At 36.4% G+C, this 15,142-nt stretch overlaps 1 protein-coding gene across 1 annotated transcript; it reads left to right on the top strand.

Annotated features, from left to right (window-relative positions):
* Positions 1–9,943: 9,943 nt before the first annotated feature.
* LOC114531216 (probable ATP-dependent DNA helicase RecS) lies at positions 9,944–11,903 on the top strand. Its single transcript, XM_028552859.1, has 3 exons — positions 9,944–10,022; positions 10,126–10,875; positions 11,005–11,903. The coding sequence occupies exons 1-3, from the start codon at positions 9,944–9,946 to the stop codon at positions 11,901–11,903; spliced, it is 1,728 nt and encodes a 575-aa protein (XP_028408660.1).
* Positions 11,904–15,142: the final 3,239 nt, after the last annotated feature.

Here is a 15,142-nt window from a genome sequence, read left to right as displayed (position 1 = left end):
AAGGAAGTATGTTTGGCACTCTTTCCATGCAAACGAATAGTTACCAAACAAGCTTGCAGTTCACAACGACATATTTTGCAAAAAGCAAAATTTTGCGATGAATTGCTTACACTTAGCCACTTCGAAAATTCTGGTTTCAATTCCCACTCAGAGCGATATTTTTGTGCATACTTTGGTCCTTCTGTTCTTTTTTTCTTTATCGTGTTGTTGCCAGCAGAATGAGCCATTTTAAACTTAAACAAACTTGATTTAAAAAGTGTTGAGTCAAAACTCAAACTCAAAGCATATTTAAAAAAACACAGCGAGACGAGCGAGTCAGGCCCTCAATCCGGTAGCGCCCGGTACCAGACACAGCAAACCGTCCAAAAATTTCATGTAGACAGATTATTACGTCCCAGCCAATTGATTCAGTGGCAGTCACCAAATTCGCCAAGATAATAAAGTACAACATCTTTATATTCAATGTTTTTTGTTTTTACCAAAAAAATTACCAAATTACTTGATTTTTTCCAAATTTTACCAAAAATTTTACCAAAATTTTATTTTACCAAAACTTTCCCAAAAAATGCCAAATTTTACCAAAAGTAAATTAATTTACCAAATCTGGTCACACTGTTTTCAGACCTTGTATTGAAAGAGTTACATCTTGTAGGTGTCGAGTTATGATCACGCAGGTCCCCTTGATGTTATCAAAAGAAAGGTGTTATAGATTCAGCATATCCCCCAAAAGTCCAGCCTGGTGTGAATTAAACAGACCATTAAAATGTAATTAGGTTGCTATCCAGAAATCAATGTCAAACTAAATTGAAAATCCAAGGTTGATGTCTCAATATAAATATTGCATTTGAAATTGAAGCCATTAACTAATTATTATTTATTGTCCTTGGTGTACAATGCTTGTGCATAGGCAAAAAAGACAAATTGCTGTGAAGATTGCCATGAATGAGCAAATTTCTTGCACCATTGTCCCATTATTATTTAAACATGACGATCTTTATAGCTTTTTGTCTGTTTGGCCCCTATGCACAGGGTTCAACTTTTAAATTGGGTTGTAACCTGTGCTGGGGCTAAAGTTTTACATATTAATTTCAATTTGTTATCATGACTGCCTTTATATCTTCAGTATAAAATTTGTTCATATTTGCATACTAATTTCCTCTGATGAATGGAAAACACTCTAAATGCCAAAGAATTGTTCATCTCTTTTTAGGCACACAAGACCATACTCAATGATATTTATTCTTTGTTTATACCTGGCTAGATCACCAAATTTTTCATATAAGTAGTAGAGTTGTCTCATCTTCAGGAAACTATTTTTTTCCAAGATTCGGTCTTCTAAAATAGATATTAAAACAATCAAATAAGTTTTCATATTATTCTGCACCTTTTTTATTCCTAATATCACTTCACTTATTTTCGGCCAAATATCTCTTGCATTCGGCACTTCCATAAATAGCATCTGCTTTTGCCAACTATTTTCAGCCGTCTCACCTAGTGGCATAAGAGGGCACAGTACGATATAACTGCAGGGTCATTTCAAGACGTCATAGAGATAGGAGCTGCACAGCACAATCAGTATGTCACACAAGCAACAGCAGACCACTGGTGCGCTGCAGGTTCCTCAGCCACCATCTACTTTGGCGATTTCCCATATTGTAACTGATAATACTTGTTGGTGTTGTCTTATTTCAAGCGCCTCAACCACAACCAGAACTCAGTCGGCTTCCACCTCTGAAGCTACTACTCCAGCAGCACAACCGCCAGTTCAAGGCGAATATGATACACCACTTGAGGTGGGTATTCAGCTTGTTTAATTGTTTTGTATGCTACATGCTGTCTTTTCTCTTTTCAAATGTTTCTCCATGTATTTATCATGCGAAATCCTAAGTCTACGTTTACCACACTATTGGCCTACTGATTTCCCATTACTTCCGGTCTATTGCCATTTTCTGCACTTTATATATTGACGACCGCCACACAGGAGTGTATTTCTAGGGTAATTTTAGGTCTTCAGAAGTCGGTTCTCGTTCCTAGACAAATTGTGCCGTATTTAGGCTTTCTCGTTGATTCTGTGAAGCAAGTGTTCTTTTTGCTTGCCAAGAAGAAGAATAAGTTTTTTCGCTTGCTCCGCACTATTGTTCAATCCAGAACTGTGGAGGGTTAAAACCTTGCAAGGCTTCACTGGAAAATGTATTTCCTTTTCTCTTGCTGTCCCTGGTGCATGTTTGTTTACCAACAAACTCAATCTTCAAATTGCCAAAGGTCAACATACTTAACCTGCAATTCAAGTGTCCGGTCATCTTCGAACACAGATACAGTTGTGGCAGTTTTATGTATTTTGAAGTTTTATATAATAAGTTTGTAAAACATGCATATAATTGTGAGTGTAAGGTTGTAGGTATATAGATATAAACCATTAGTTAATTGGTATTTGAATCATCATCAGTAATTCGAAGTCAATGTGGTCATTGTCGTGCGTTTTAATTACTGTATATATACAGCATATGGATTGTACATTATATTACATAAAGATTGTTGGACTGGACTATGTTTCCGTGACCATGTGCATGTGGTTTGATTTGAAGTGTATTTAATCTGTGTGGTTGAACATTTAGGTTTTGTTCGGGCATCTGGTCACATTTACGGCCAAATTCTACTAAGGACAAGTATTTTTTAAAAATTATTTTATACTTATTTCAGCAGGATGCCAGATTTGAGGTGACTGGTTAAGGGTCATGTAGTATTGTTGTTTTCACAGGAGAGTGCCATAAGGTTTGCTTGTCATGTGTTGGTTCTTGCATGTTCTCACTTGTTACCCAGTGTGTCCCAGTAAGTTCTTTGGTTTGTGTTTATATCCACTCTGAAAAGTCAGGTTTGACAATGACTTTGAAATAGAGTAGAAATATCACCTTGAATTTTCTGTCTTGTTTTTTAAACTCATATCTTGAGTTTACAAGATGTTTATTTTCGGAGTATGTTTTCTCTTATATTTCGCAAAACTGGCTGCTGGAAAAGGTTTTCGTGTGTTAGTTTCTGGTTGTGTTTCTCATTATAAAGTTATTTATATAAGATAATCTTCCATTGGCCATATCACAATGGCTCCTCCTTTGTCTGCTGGTTTGATTATTATATAAGCATCCTTTTTCAGATCATGGATGGTTTTGAGGCTTTGTGGGGATATGTTGGTTTTTGGAGTTTGTTTTTGTGTTCCAAATTCAGTTTTGAAAGTGTACATTTGATATGTATTCTAACAGGTTGCTGTTGTCAGGGTTTGGTGCTGTGAAGTTACTGGGTAGTTTAAATGGATGTTTTTAGTGCTCTTTCTGTTTCTGAAGAAATATTTATTGTACATGCTTTTTTTATATTTCAGAAAAGAGTCATATATGGTCTTGTATGGTGTGTGTTTGGACAAAGGTAAGACCTTTCGACAGGGTTTTTTGTGCTTCTTGTGAGATGAGTTTGTTAGAGAGATTGACAATAGTATTGTGTTGGGAGTTATATTTGAGTTTTTTATGTAATTTATTTTTGCTTTTGTGTCTGTTGTTATTTGTGTCCCGTTGTGTTTTCAAATATTTTAGGATGTTTCATTTGTTTGTATCTGTGTTGAATTTTGGTTGGTTTTTTGTTATTTGTTCGGTATGCATGGTATATTTTCTTGTTCTTGCCCGTTGCGTTTTGCATATACTACAGTTGATTCTTATATAGGCAAGCTACGATAGATCTTTTTCGGGGATCGTTACTTACTGCGCGGGATCAAGCTTTCTTCAAGAGTCTTTTCTTTTCTGGTGATAGAGCAGGAGATCTCGGGCAAGTTAAAACTGCAAAAATAGCTAGTTTTCCCGACAACACAGGTTTCTTCCTTAATCATGTTTGGGGTAAGATGTTTGCATGATGCATGTTCCATCAATTTATTTGGCATGCAGCACCATCCAAATTCTTCCTTATGCCCTGTTCGTGCCATTGAAACATACTTAGCTATCTCCCGCAAGCTTGGTATCGATTTGTCTACGGGATACTTATTTCACCCAACCAACTCCCAGGGGCATGTCCTGGATGAGGCCGTTATCTTGTGAGGCAGCCTAATCCCATTTGAAGGCCTATCTACACGAGGTAAACCCTGATGGTGTAGAAACTTTACCCAGCTTTCGTGCAGGTTGTGCTCTTACGTTAAATTTTGCAGGATCCCGACTGGCGGATGTTATCTCTCATGTTGGTTGGTCATCCCCAAAGACCACCTCCTATTATCTTCAGCTGGCAAACATCATTCAGGCTGGCGCCCCTGCCGACCTTCTTGCCTTTTCTCTCACTAAGACATGTGAGGCACAACGTCTTTATGAAACTTATAATACTCTGCGCGATTTTATATCCGCGTTTCCCTGTAGCTGGTTCTGATGGTCTTAAGCGAGCACCCGAACTGTCCTAACCTTAACACATGCCCGGCAGTTTGCGTTATGCTGGCATCATCATACTGCTTTTTTATTTTGGGCCCCTTGCGTGGATCTCAGCTATTGTTAAAAATCTGCTACCGTACACTAATTCTAATCATACTTTATTAAATTGCTGCATTTTTCGTTCTTCCTTCGGTTCGGGCCTTTTCAGGGTTGGTGCTTTGAGGTTTGGTGCTTTGAGTTATGGATTCTGTTCGCTGGCATGACAGATTCATTAGAGTAATCGCAACCTTGTACCCAGGGCTCTTACGTTGTTTTTACTCGCTGCGAAGGGAAGGGAAGGAGGGAAAAGAGCCCTGGCAAACTCTGCTCACGTGATTTCAAAATAATCCAAAATTTTTGGATTATTTGGTAGCCTGGCCTTTTTCAACTATTGCCGTACCGGGGGGTAGTAAACCAATGCCACGAACAAAACAAATTATAATATACATCTATTGGAGAAGAATTTTACTGCTTCGAATAAGCTTTTTACAGTTGATGGTCAATTTCAAACAAGTTATTTGATGGGGTAACATTTTTCATTTTTGAATGGAATGTTTCGTGAATTTTGGTTCTCAAGTTTTAATATACTGGCGAAGCACGTGAAGACTGAAGGTAATTTTATATAAACAGTTTATCTCGTATAGAAAAGCGTCATATTTTTTCGTAATCATTCTATATTTCTCTTCTAAATAAAGGGCCTTAACTAGACGCGCCAAGGATTGTAGAGGTTCAAAGGTTCTTAATTTCGAGTGGAATTATACACACTGGAAATTAAGTCCCTTAATTTGTACCTCTACATTGAGTGAAGTGCCACAAAATCATAATTCATTTATGCTCACCTGCTTTCGGCATTATCATCTTAAATACACATTGACCACGCTTGCTCTTGTCAGCTACCTCTAGCTCAGTGTGCCTAAGAACATTGCACCGGCATCGCCAAAGTGTAGGTTTGATTCCTGCCGGAGGACCAATAGTTGACTCATGTTTCTCAACTTTTCCTGGCTTGAATTTGAAATGTGTATGACTGCACTCAAAATTAAGACCCTTTGAACAAATACAATTTACATGTGTCAAGAATTGGTTTACTTTTTGTCTTTCATGAAGTATCTGGTAGCTCCGTAGCTGTATATACTTTCTCATTTAATACTAACTACCTGGTAATGCCATCGCCTTGCGGGACATGCAAATTATTTTTGACCCATTGCAATCAGTTTCTTGTGTTTTTCAAGCCAAATGAAAAGGTTTTTCATGTCTAATCCACTAGTTTGTGAAACTTGAATTTCTTCAAAATGGGTATGCTTTCTTCCTGGTTTCCTCTCAAATGGCTTTATCTTTCTCAAATCTTTTAGCATCATCATTTCATCTTCTGTCGAACTTTTGTGACTGTGCACTTGTGACACTCTTGAAATGTGTGATATCTTGTTAACTCTTTTTACAATCTGCTGAACACCAGCTGCTGCTTTGGATGCCCTTATGATGGCCTTTGGTGTTTTATTTGGCCCCATTGCTTCAATGACATCTTTGCTTACTCTGTTACATATTTCTTGTGCCATGTCACAAGAAATATTCCTCCCTTTACCGCCATGCCAGTTTACAAATCGTCCCCATGTGAGCCTATGTGCCATTTCCTCTGATGCAATAGCTTCAATTTGGGCAATACTTGTGAACATTTCCAGTGCGTAGTTATGGGAATTTGCTGATTTAAAATATAATAGTAATAGCTTTTTGTTGATGTTATTCCTCAAACCATCTCCTTCTTTGCATGTATCGATAAGTTGCATCAAGAAGACAGCTAACTGTATTATGTTTAAACCATAAAACCTGCCAACATAAGATAAAACTTTTTTGGTGAAGTACTTACATTAGTTAAAAATATTAGTTAAAAATATTATTAAATATTAATAGTACCATGGTGATTATATAAATATCAATGCAAGCATTGTGCACAAGTGTGCATTAATTTAATTAATCTTGTTATTAAACCCACCTTACTGGTGAATTAGTAGATGACATTATGATGGCAGAGTACCATATTGTAGCTAACAAAATTGTATATACCTGATTCTATCTGGCTCAGTATCTTGATAATGTTCATCATCACCAAATACAAGCCTGTCAACATCAGTATGATTAGGGTTTTCTTTCTCAGGGTCTGGGATAACAAACTCATCAACAAATGCACTGATGACTCTGTCAAAATGTTCCATCTTTTTTTCTCTCTCCATATGCATGATTCCATGTGGTGGTATGTGTTTTGTTGGAGGACCATTCACATCTTTCAGTACCCAAAACTCCATTGCAGCTTCCAGAATGTATGCTTTCCCAACACACAATAAGAACTGCTCTGAACCCTCATATGAATTTGTAACCTTTTGAGGTGTCACATTTAATCGATTATATTTCTCTTTGAAGTATTTCAAGGTACCAATTTCTCTTACAGAACCAGAGTTGTGAAGGAGATTGTAGACAAACTAAAAAACACAAAATTATATTGAACATACATGTACAGTACATTATATAGTTTAATATTTCATCTGTGTTTGAAACCCTATAAACTATAAACAACACACATAGAGAAAGAATAAAATGTTCAGGGGCATGGTGCAGTTATTTCTGTAATTATTAAACAGGTCAGCCTATTAGGTTCAAGGTGTCCTATGAAACAGTTGCTTTATTGATAAAAGCAATTTTATGGATTATCAATGGTAATCAATTTCAAAAGAGATTACTGCAAAACATGAATGTATATGAATAGGTATACCCCAATTATCAAGTTAGCTATGGGCTATGTCAATGATCTTTCACCAACTATATATAATTACTTGACTTTCTACTTTTATATACCTGCAGGTAGGACATTTTGGTGTGAAATAACTCAGAAACAAATGGACTGCAGTGATCCAGTCGTGCCTTTGCTGTATGTGATCCTGCCCGCAAGTCTTTTGCACCAGCAAATCTCACGCGGGTCATTTGATCTCCTCCAAATGGAACTGATACAGCTTTCATGTGGTCATTTTCATCTAATTTATTGAAGTGTGCCCCTGGTTGATCTGGTCTGGACGACTGCCCGTCAATTGATGACGTCAAGAATGTTCGTCGAACGTGATCATGCATGACACTTGCTATTACATATTGCTGCATGGTTGACATTTAGAGAATATTATCTAAATTTAACAACTTCAAACAGAAAGTGAGTAAAACCATAATCAGTTTGATTTTGTTATTGGCATGAGAATGTTAAAATGCTTTATAATCTTTCATTACGTTATCTTGGGCAATTCGAATGCCGGAATCGCAATTTAATCCTTTTTACCGATCGGTTATTTAGAAAAGTGTCATGTAGTCAATATAAACCTATATTACTGTAAAATACTGGCAGTTAAAATTTTGTTTTTAATTCCCTTGACTTTGTTATTTAAAATCAAACTAAGTATAAAAATCGCACAACACGTATTAGGGCTGCTTTCTAGTTAAGGCTGCTTTCCACTGACTTACGCGTTTTTTATACGAAGGTACACGTACGGAAAATTTTAAATGCTTTTAAATTTTTATTATTTAACATCTAGGTATACTAATGCATACTAAAATATGCATTAAGTTCCTTCGATTTATTCATTTAGTTTTTCAAAGGTAACATGTATAAGGATTTAGACTTTACGTGCGTGCGTATGAAAAACGCGTAAGTGGAAAACAGCCTTTATGGTATTTCTTTAGAAATTGTGAACACAGGTAAGGTCTGTATCTATGGTGTCGGTTATAATTATAATTACTGTATATGCATATTTTATATATATATAGTATACCTCTTTCTTTGCGTTTCCATTCGTCATCAATACAGTGTTCAGTTGTTGAACCAAACTTAGCTCTCGATTCCTTGTCTGCATCAAAATTGAGTAACAAACACTAATTCTTGGAAGAAACTCACTTAATTCATCCTCAGATATATTCATGACTGTGAGGAGCAACTCAAGTAAAAATGGGCAACGACTAGACATCTCAGATGCAATTTTTGGCCAATCAAATGAAGCCATAACGTGGAAACTGTTTTTCCGTAGTACAGATGGTTCGCTTTTCATACAGAGGTTTCTACACTGCTCGTCAAGTTCATAAAGAATTTTGTCCTTGAAACTATGTGTCAACGAATCAATCGATGCCACTACGTCGATTATATTTCTTGGCACTGCAGTATCTAACGCTTGTCGAATTTCTATCATGTCTTGCATGCTCAAAGAAACTTCATCTGGTCCATTTAAATCCTATACCATAACGAAATATAATTCTAATTGTTACAAATTATAACATTTTATTGATTTTTTAAGCCTTGCATGGTCAAACGGTCGCAACATTTTGTCGCAACATCGTCCAACAATGTTCCAACAAAATGTTGCGATCGTTTGACCATGCACCCTTTTTCCGATTGTTGCATGATGTTAGGACATGTTGCATCGGGTTTGACTCCTGTCAAACATTAACGATAACATATAATAATGATAATTTGTCAAAATTTCTGGAGTTGTGACCGTTTGACCACTTTACTACAACATTGCTGTTGTTGGGCATGCGCGTCAGGCGTTGGCAATATGTTAAAGATGAAAAGTTGGTAGGGTTTGACCAGTCTGGTCGAATAATTATGACTAAAACAACGCGCAACTACCAACCACATTGCATGTGATGATGCAACAAAATGCTGCGACCGTTTGACCAAGCCTTCACATACAGAAAATTGAGAAATAGTAACAAAAAATATGATTGTTAAACTGTTTTAACAAGTTCCGAATATTATTTCTAATTTTTAGATATCTGTTATAGATTCTCAACCAAGAGGTTAGTATATAGGAAGGCAAATCTATCAGGCTAAAGTGTCAAAGGTTTCAGTGTCTATCCTATGTTATAATATGACGAACTTTTTTCCCACCAAGAATTTTCCCGCCACGACTCCTAATACTGCTTTCTCAATTGAGATTCCTCAATAAACACTGTATATTATCAGTAATAAATATAGATATACCTCCACATTAGGGATGGAATCAACAACATTCATTGCCACCTGATTTGCTTCACCTATAGGTTCTTCGCATGTATTGACTCTCTTCTCTGTCGGTGATACGGACTTATCTGGAGAAAACGTTAAACATCTTTTCGATGATCCCTTTTCCCGAATGCTTTGAAGCGTAGAAATCGCAGATGTTTTAAAATCAGCTGTTTTAGCGAGCTTCCCTTCACATGATCGGCAAACTTTCAAAAATTGTGCGTTGTTATTGGATTCTTCCAATACAAAGTTTGTTAGCAAATATATTTGTTCGCATAACTTCTTTTTCTTACCAACAGTGCTGAAAATCTTCGTAAACCTACCGGACGATTTATCTTCGCCACAAACACAACAAAAATCGACATTCTTCCATTTATAATACTGTTTTCGCGGAGTAAGTTCCGAAGTAGACATATCGCAGTTTAAATATATATAACTCTGTCTCTGAGATGCAAGAAAGCTTTTGATATAATTAATAGCTGTAATGTCTTTAAATAGTTATGACTGCACTCACTGTCTAAAAATAAAATATCGGCGTGTGCCTTTCAACTATGGTTTATACTGTGAGAAAAGCAAATATATATATTATGTGTTCATTGAGCCGATTTTTTAATGCTATAAACTACGCTTTAAGCGTAACAAATTATAGCAATTTATTTTTTAAAGTTAAACAGTACCAAATATTAGAATCAATTTTGGTGAAAAAGAGAGACACCATCGGAATTCTCCCTACTGGCTATGGGAAATCAGTCATTTTCCATATTCTTCCATACGTGGCAGACTATCTAAACACAAGCATACATGTAAGAAAAGGAAATACTACAACGCATGGTAACATTGTTCTGGTAATTACCCCTGTGAATGCTTTAATTGATAACCAGATCACCATTCTACAAGAGCAAGGGGTTCAAGCAGCAATTTTAAAAACGGTTAGCAAGAGCCATAGCAAAAAGGAAAGTGATGTAGAATGCAACGCTGAGGCCGCTACAACTGACATTTGTGAAGATAATGTACATGTGGCAGAACTTTCAGTTAACAGTACAACTAAAGAAAACATTAAAGAAGGAATGTTCAAGATTCTATTCGCTCATCCTGAAGCATTCATTTCTTGTAAAGAAGGGAGGCGACTTCTCTTATCTAAAGTACTTCAGCAGAACGTTATAGCGTGTGTAATTGATGAAGGACACCTTGTTGAGGAATGGGGAGTGGAATTTCGTAAGGATTTTGCAAAATTATTCCAATTAGGTTTGCTTTTTCCTGCTGCACCATTGTTAGTCCTCACTGCAACAGCACCTAAACATGTAATTGAAGCGCTAAAAAACACACTTGTGCTTAGTAAACCCAAAGTAGTTGTTGCTAATTTGGATCGATCCAATATCTTCATTAGCAAGGAGAAACGATTGCCGTCATCAACAGGTGAAGAGAGTTTTAAAGCAATCCTGGCTCCTATTGCGAACGATTTAAACACTCTTTTAAAGGACTATCCACTAACGTTAATATATTTGCCACTGAAGTGGTGTGGTTATGCGTTTAGATTGTTTTAAGATATTTTGCGCGAAAAGAATTACTTTCCTCCTGGAGATAAGAAGCCTGAGAATTGTCTATTCGCGCAATTTCATGCTCCTCAAACTGAGCAAATGAAAAATGAAATCTTGAAACAACTGCAAGGGCCAAACGAATCAAGATCTATTCGTGTTATTTTTGCAACAGTTGCAATAGGGATTGGCGTTAACATTCTTGACGTTAGACACGTTGTTCATATATCCGTGCCTGGAACAATAGAGTCGTATTATCAAGAAATAGGCAGCGCGGGGAGGGATGGGAAGCCAGCAAAGGCATCCCTATATTACAACGGGCACGACATTTCACATAGTAAACCTGGCATGACAACTGCGATGCGCGATTTTTGTTCACAAGAAGATGTATGCTTAAGGAAGATAGTCTTGGACTACTTAGGATCGCCTGCTCCATTAGCATCAAAAGATAAGTGTATACAACAACACTCTTGCTGCATCAATTGCTCAAGAATGTGCATGTGCCTGAATTGCAAACAAGATCCAGTGGAGTTACCATATGGTTTTCAGGAACATGAACCAAAACCTCTGCTTCGCAGTGTCTCTGATGCACAGCGTGGTAAGATAAGAAAACAAATGAAGGATTATAGGCTGAAGTTGGGAAAAACTGGTTGTCGGATTGGAAGTATTGACACCCGTACAGGTGTAACATTAGAACTCATTGAATCAATAGTTTCTGAATGTGACAATGTTAAGTCAGCTGAAGAGATGTACTCAAGATTTGAAATTTGGGACATAGAGCATGCACATTCCTTTTTTGAGATAATTGAAAATATTTGTGAAAACAAACTTTTGTTATACAGCATTAAAATGATTACTGGTACAGTTACATTGGAACTTACTCAGAATCATTTGCTAGTTCTATATTAGATACATTTAATACCTGATAATTTATTGTAATTATCAATGTGTTTGACCAAAATTATTGATTTTTACAACAAATTTGTTTGTATTAACTTTATTGCTACATTAATATTTTAAAATTAATACATTAATATGCAGTTATCAATATTATATATATTATATATATACACCAATTATATAAACATACTGTATATAGCTTAATAAGTATGGAGTTATTATCTAACAAAAGCCTGTATAACATATCATGAAGTACGTATTATTTAGGAGACTGCAAATAATGATTATGAGGGGAAAATCAGCGATTTGTCCAGTATTTAAACAGGGATTATAAGACACTACACTTAAGTAACATAATAGATTTTAGGTCACTGCCTCATAGATAATCAAAACATAAATCCTAATGGGCTTTGGAGTTTGGACAGACAAAAACAAATGAGATATATCTGCTATATGTTTACACTGTCATGATGTACCATTTGCGTACATACGTTGTATGTTGTCAGTATATTTGACACCGACACAGCTATGCCAATTTTCAACACTTCGACTTTTATTTGTACTACCGGTTCGATTCACGCTGTTATCAAACTCGTCTTGAGGTTATAGTCTTGGTTAAAGGCATTGTGTCTTGCTGGAAGAAATCTCGTAGCTGTGTATTACCCGTTGCGGAGATAAACAAGAAAATATGCGAGTGCTTTTTCACTTTTTAGTCATAGTAGCTTCGCCATATTTATTAAATGCTTTCGCTCCTGAATTCCTCCCCCCAGGATTAGAAATTTACAAACTATTTAATTATTCCGTATTTTGAAATCACGTGAGCAGAGTTTGCCAGGGCTCTTCCCTCCGCAGCGAGTAAAAACAACGTAAGAGCCCTGGGTACACGAGGTTGGAGTAATTGTAGCCTCCAGATGTCCATACCTCAAAGAGTGCAGGTAAGACTAGTGTAAATAGAATACTGTTGTTTTTCATTTGTGTCACATGGGCTATTTATTTAGAAATTGCTTGTCAATGAAGGATTCTATGGTTGTGGTTTTCGTGATTTCATAGAGCTTTTCGTTGCCGACTTTGAGCACATACAGGTTTTTGCATTCTGGATTATTTTCTCTGTACCTCGCATTACCACCTCTGATCATTTTCCTCAAAAATTTTCGGTAAACAACTTCCAGGCGGTTTTCCTGCGTCCCTTTCAGCGGACCGCGGAAAAGAGAAGCTTGCTTTGGACTGAAAAGGGAGATTCTAGCCTGGAGGTGACTCGTTTGCTGTCAAATATGACTTGTTTGCTGTCACCAAAGTAGGAAAATTAAGTCCACATTTTTTTCTCATGTTCAATGCAGGGACAGAATTTCAGATTTTACACCAGCGTGGGGGAGTGTGGCTGTAAAAAAAATCAGTGAGGGGGTGCCAATCATAATACATTAAGTGAATTAGCATTTAATTTTCTAGGGGGAGGGGGATACACCTTAAGGATGCATATTGTATCAAAATTGCCCAAAAAAGTATAAAAAAAAATAAAATTTTGGTATGCTAACAACCTTTACCAGTTAAATGTTTTTCCAAATGGGTTATCTACTTTCCCAAGAAAATTTACAAAACTTCTAAAACCACCATTGGCTTGATTGAGCGTAAATGGTCATATAATTGTTGCATATATCAATGACTTATGCTTGCAAGGTCATTCATTTGATACCTGCATATGAATAGAGTAATTGAAGCTGTCAAATTGCTTAAATCACTGGGCTTTGTCATACATCCAGATAAATCAATATTCATTCCATGTCATAAATTGACCTTCTTAGGTTTTGTCATAAATTCTAAGACTATGACAATTACACTAACAACTGAAAAGATTCATAACCTCAAGGGCCTAATTCAATTCTGTTGGCCAGATTATCATCGGTCACATGATTGCTAGCCTACCAACTAGCCGATATGGTGCATTATATTATTATTGAGATAAAACCTATGCCCTTTAAATCAGTAGAGGCAATTATGACTCCCTAATGAGCATTTCATCTGAAGGGAGACATTGAACTGACATGGAGGTTAAACAACCTTCATTCTTGTTTTGGAAATATTATCAAAACACCAATAGAAATAGTGGTATATTCTGATGCATCATTGAAAGGCTGGTGTGCTGCCTTAAGAACCATAAAGACTGGGGGAAATTGGGATATGTTAGAAACACATACACACATCAATGTGCTAGAATTAAACGCAGCTTTGTTTGCTTTAAAATCACTCAGATTTGAGCTTACACACGAATATGAAAATAAATATCTCACAATGCAAAGATCTGGCCTAATTCTTTCAGCGAAAGCACCAATACATGCCTTACCTAACTGTCAAATACCATTGCCAGCCATAAATTCTAGCATTTTATCATGCCTAGTATTCTTATTTAATTTCTCTAGGAAGGACTTCATTAATGTGCCTAACGTCTTAATATGTTTCTCACAAATGTGATTATAATTTTTGTGTACATTGGCATACGGTGACAGGTATGTTGCAGCCTGATTAAGCTCATTACATGCCCAACTTTGCCAACTCATGTAAGCACTAGGCTGAAATTCCATTGTACACTCTTTATCACATACGGTGAATACACTAGCAGCTCATGTTTCTCAGAGAAGCTAACACAGTGTAATAAATATTGATACTCCATACTACGAACCCTCTTTCCAAGGTTCCAAGATTTTGTCAACTTATTAGTTTATGGTGCACCATGTTCTGAAAATTGAAAAATGAAATCATTAGTGTTATCATTGAACCAAACTAATTTGCTGAAAAGGTTGGGAAGCCTCAAATGTAGATCAATGATCATGAACACTAACCCAGTATCAGTCTTATTTACTCCTGGTACTCTATGTAGCCTAATCGCATAGCTTCCCGCAAAAAGCGCGAAATGTGAAAATGTAAATTCGACTGTGAATATTCATAAAAAATTGTACGACTTCGCCAAGTTTTTAGTGTGCTTTTCCTTAAAACGTTGTGATGAGGACAACAAATAAAACGTTGTGATGAGGACAACAAAATATCTTTCAGAATTTCTGTAAATAACGATTGTTTGAAAAGCTGGTATCATATGTAAAAATCATAAATGGATTTCTAGAAGAGCGTTATGTTGTACCAAGGGCGGATTTTCATTTGTTTAACAGGAGGGGTAGAAGAACTGGCAACTGCCAACCGCTACAGGCAATGAAATGCTGGCACAGTGTCACTGTTAAGGCGGATCTTTACTAGACGAA

The sequence above is a fragment of the Dendronephthya gigantea genome, unplaced genomic scaffold, assembly GCF_004324835.1.
Source record: "Dendronephthya gigantea isolate DGI-Jeju-01 unplaced genomic scaffold, DenGig_1.0 000069F, whole genome shotgun sequence".
Classification (NCBI taxonomy): domain Eukaryota; kingdom Metazoa; phylum Cnidaria; class Anthozoa; order Malacalcyonacea; family Nephtheidae; genus Dendronephthya; species Dendronephthya gigantea.
The sequence above is the reverse complement of the archived record's forward strand: the minus strand, read 5'-3'. Positions and strand labels throughout refer to the sequence as shown.

Excerpts from the sequence above, each read along its gene's own strand:
- LOC114531216 (XM_028552859.1), top strand. The coding sequence starts at position 9,944 with ATGTCTTTAAATAGTTATGACTGCACTCACTGTCTAAAAATAAAATAT. Across the intron at positions 10,023-10,125 it reads TTTCAACTATGGTTTATACT|TTAAACAGTACCAAATATTA; the intron begins GTGAGAAAAGCA and ends TATTTTTTAAAG. Across the intron at positions 10,876-11,004 it reads ACGATTGCCGTCATCAACAG|ATATTTTGCGCGAAAAGAAT; the intron begins GTGAAGAGAGTT and ends GATTGTTTTAAG.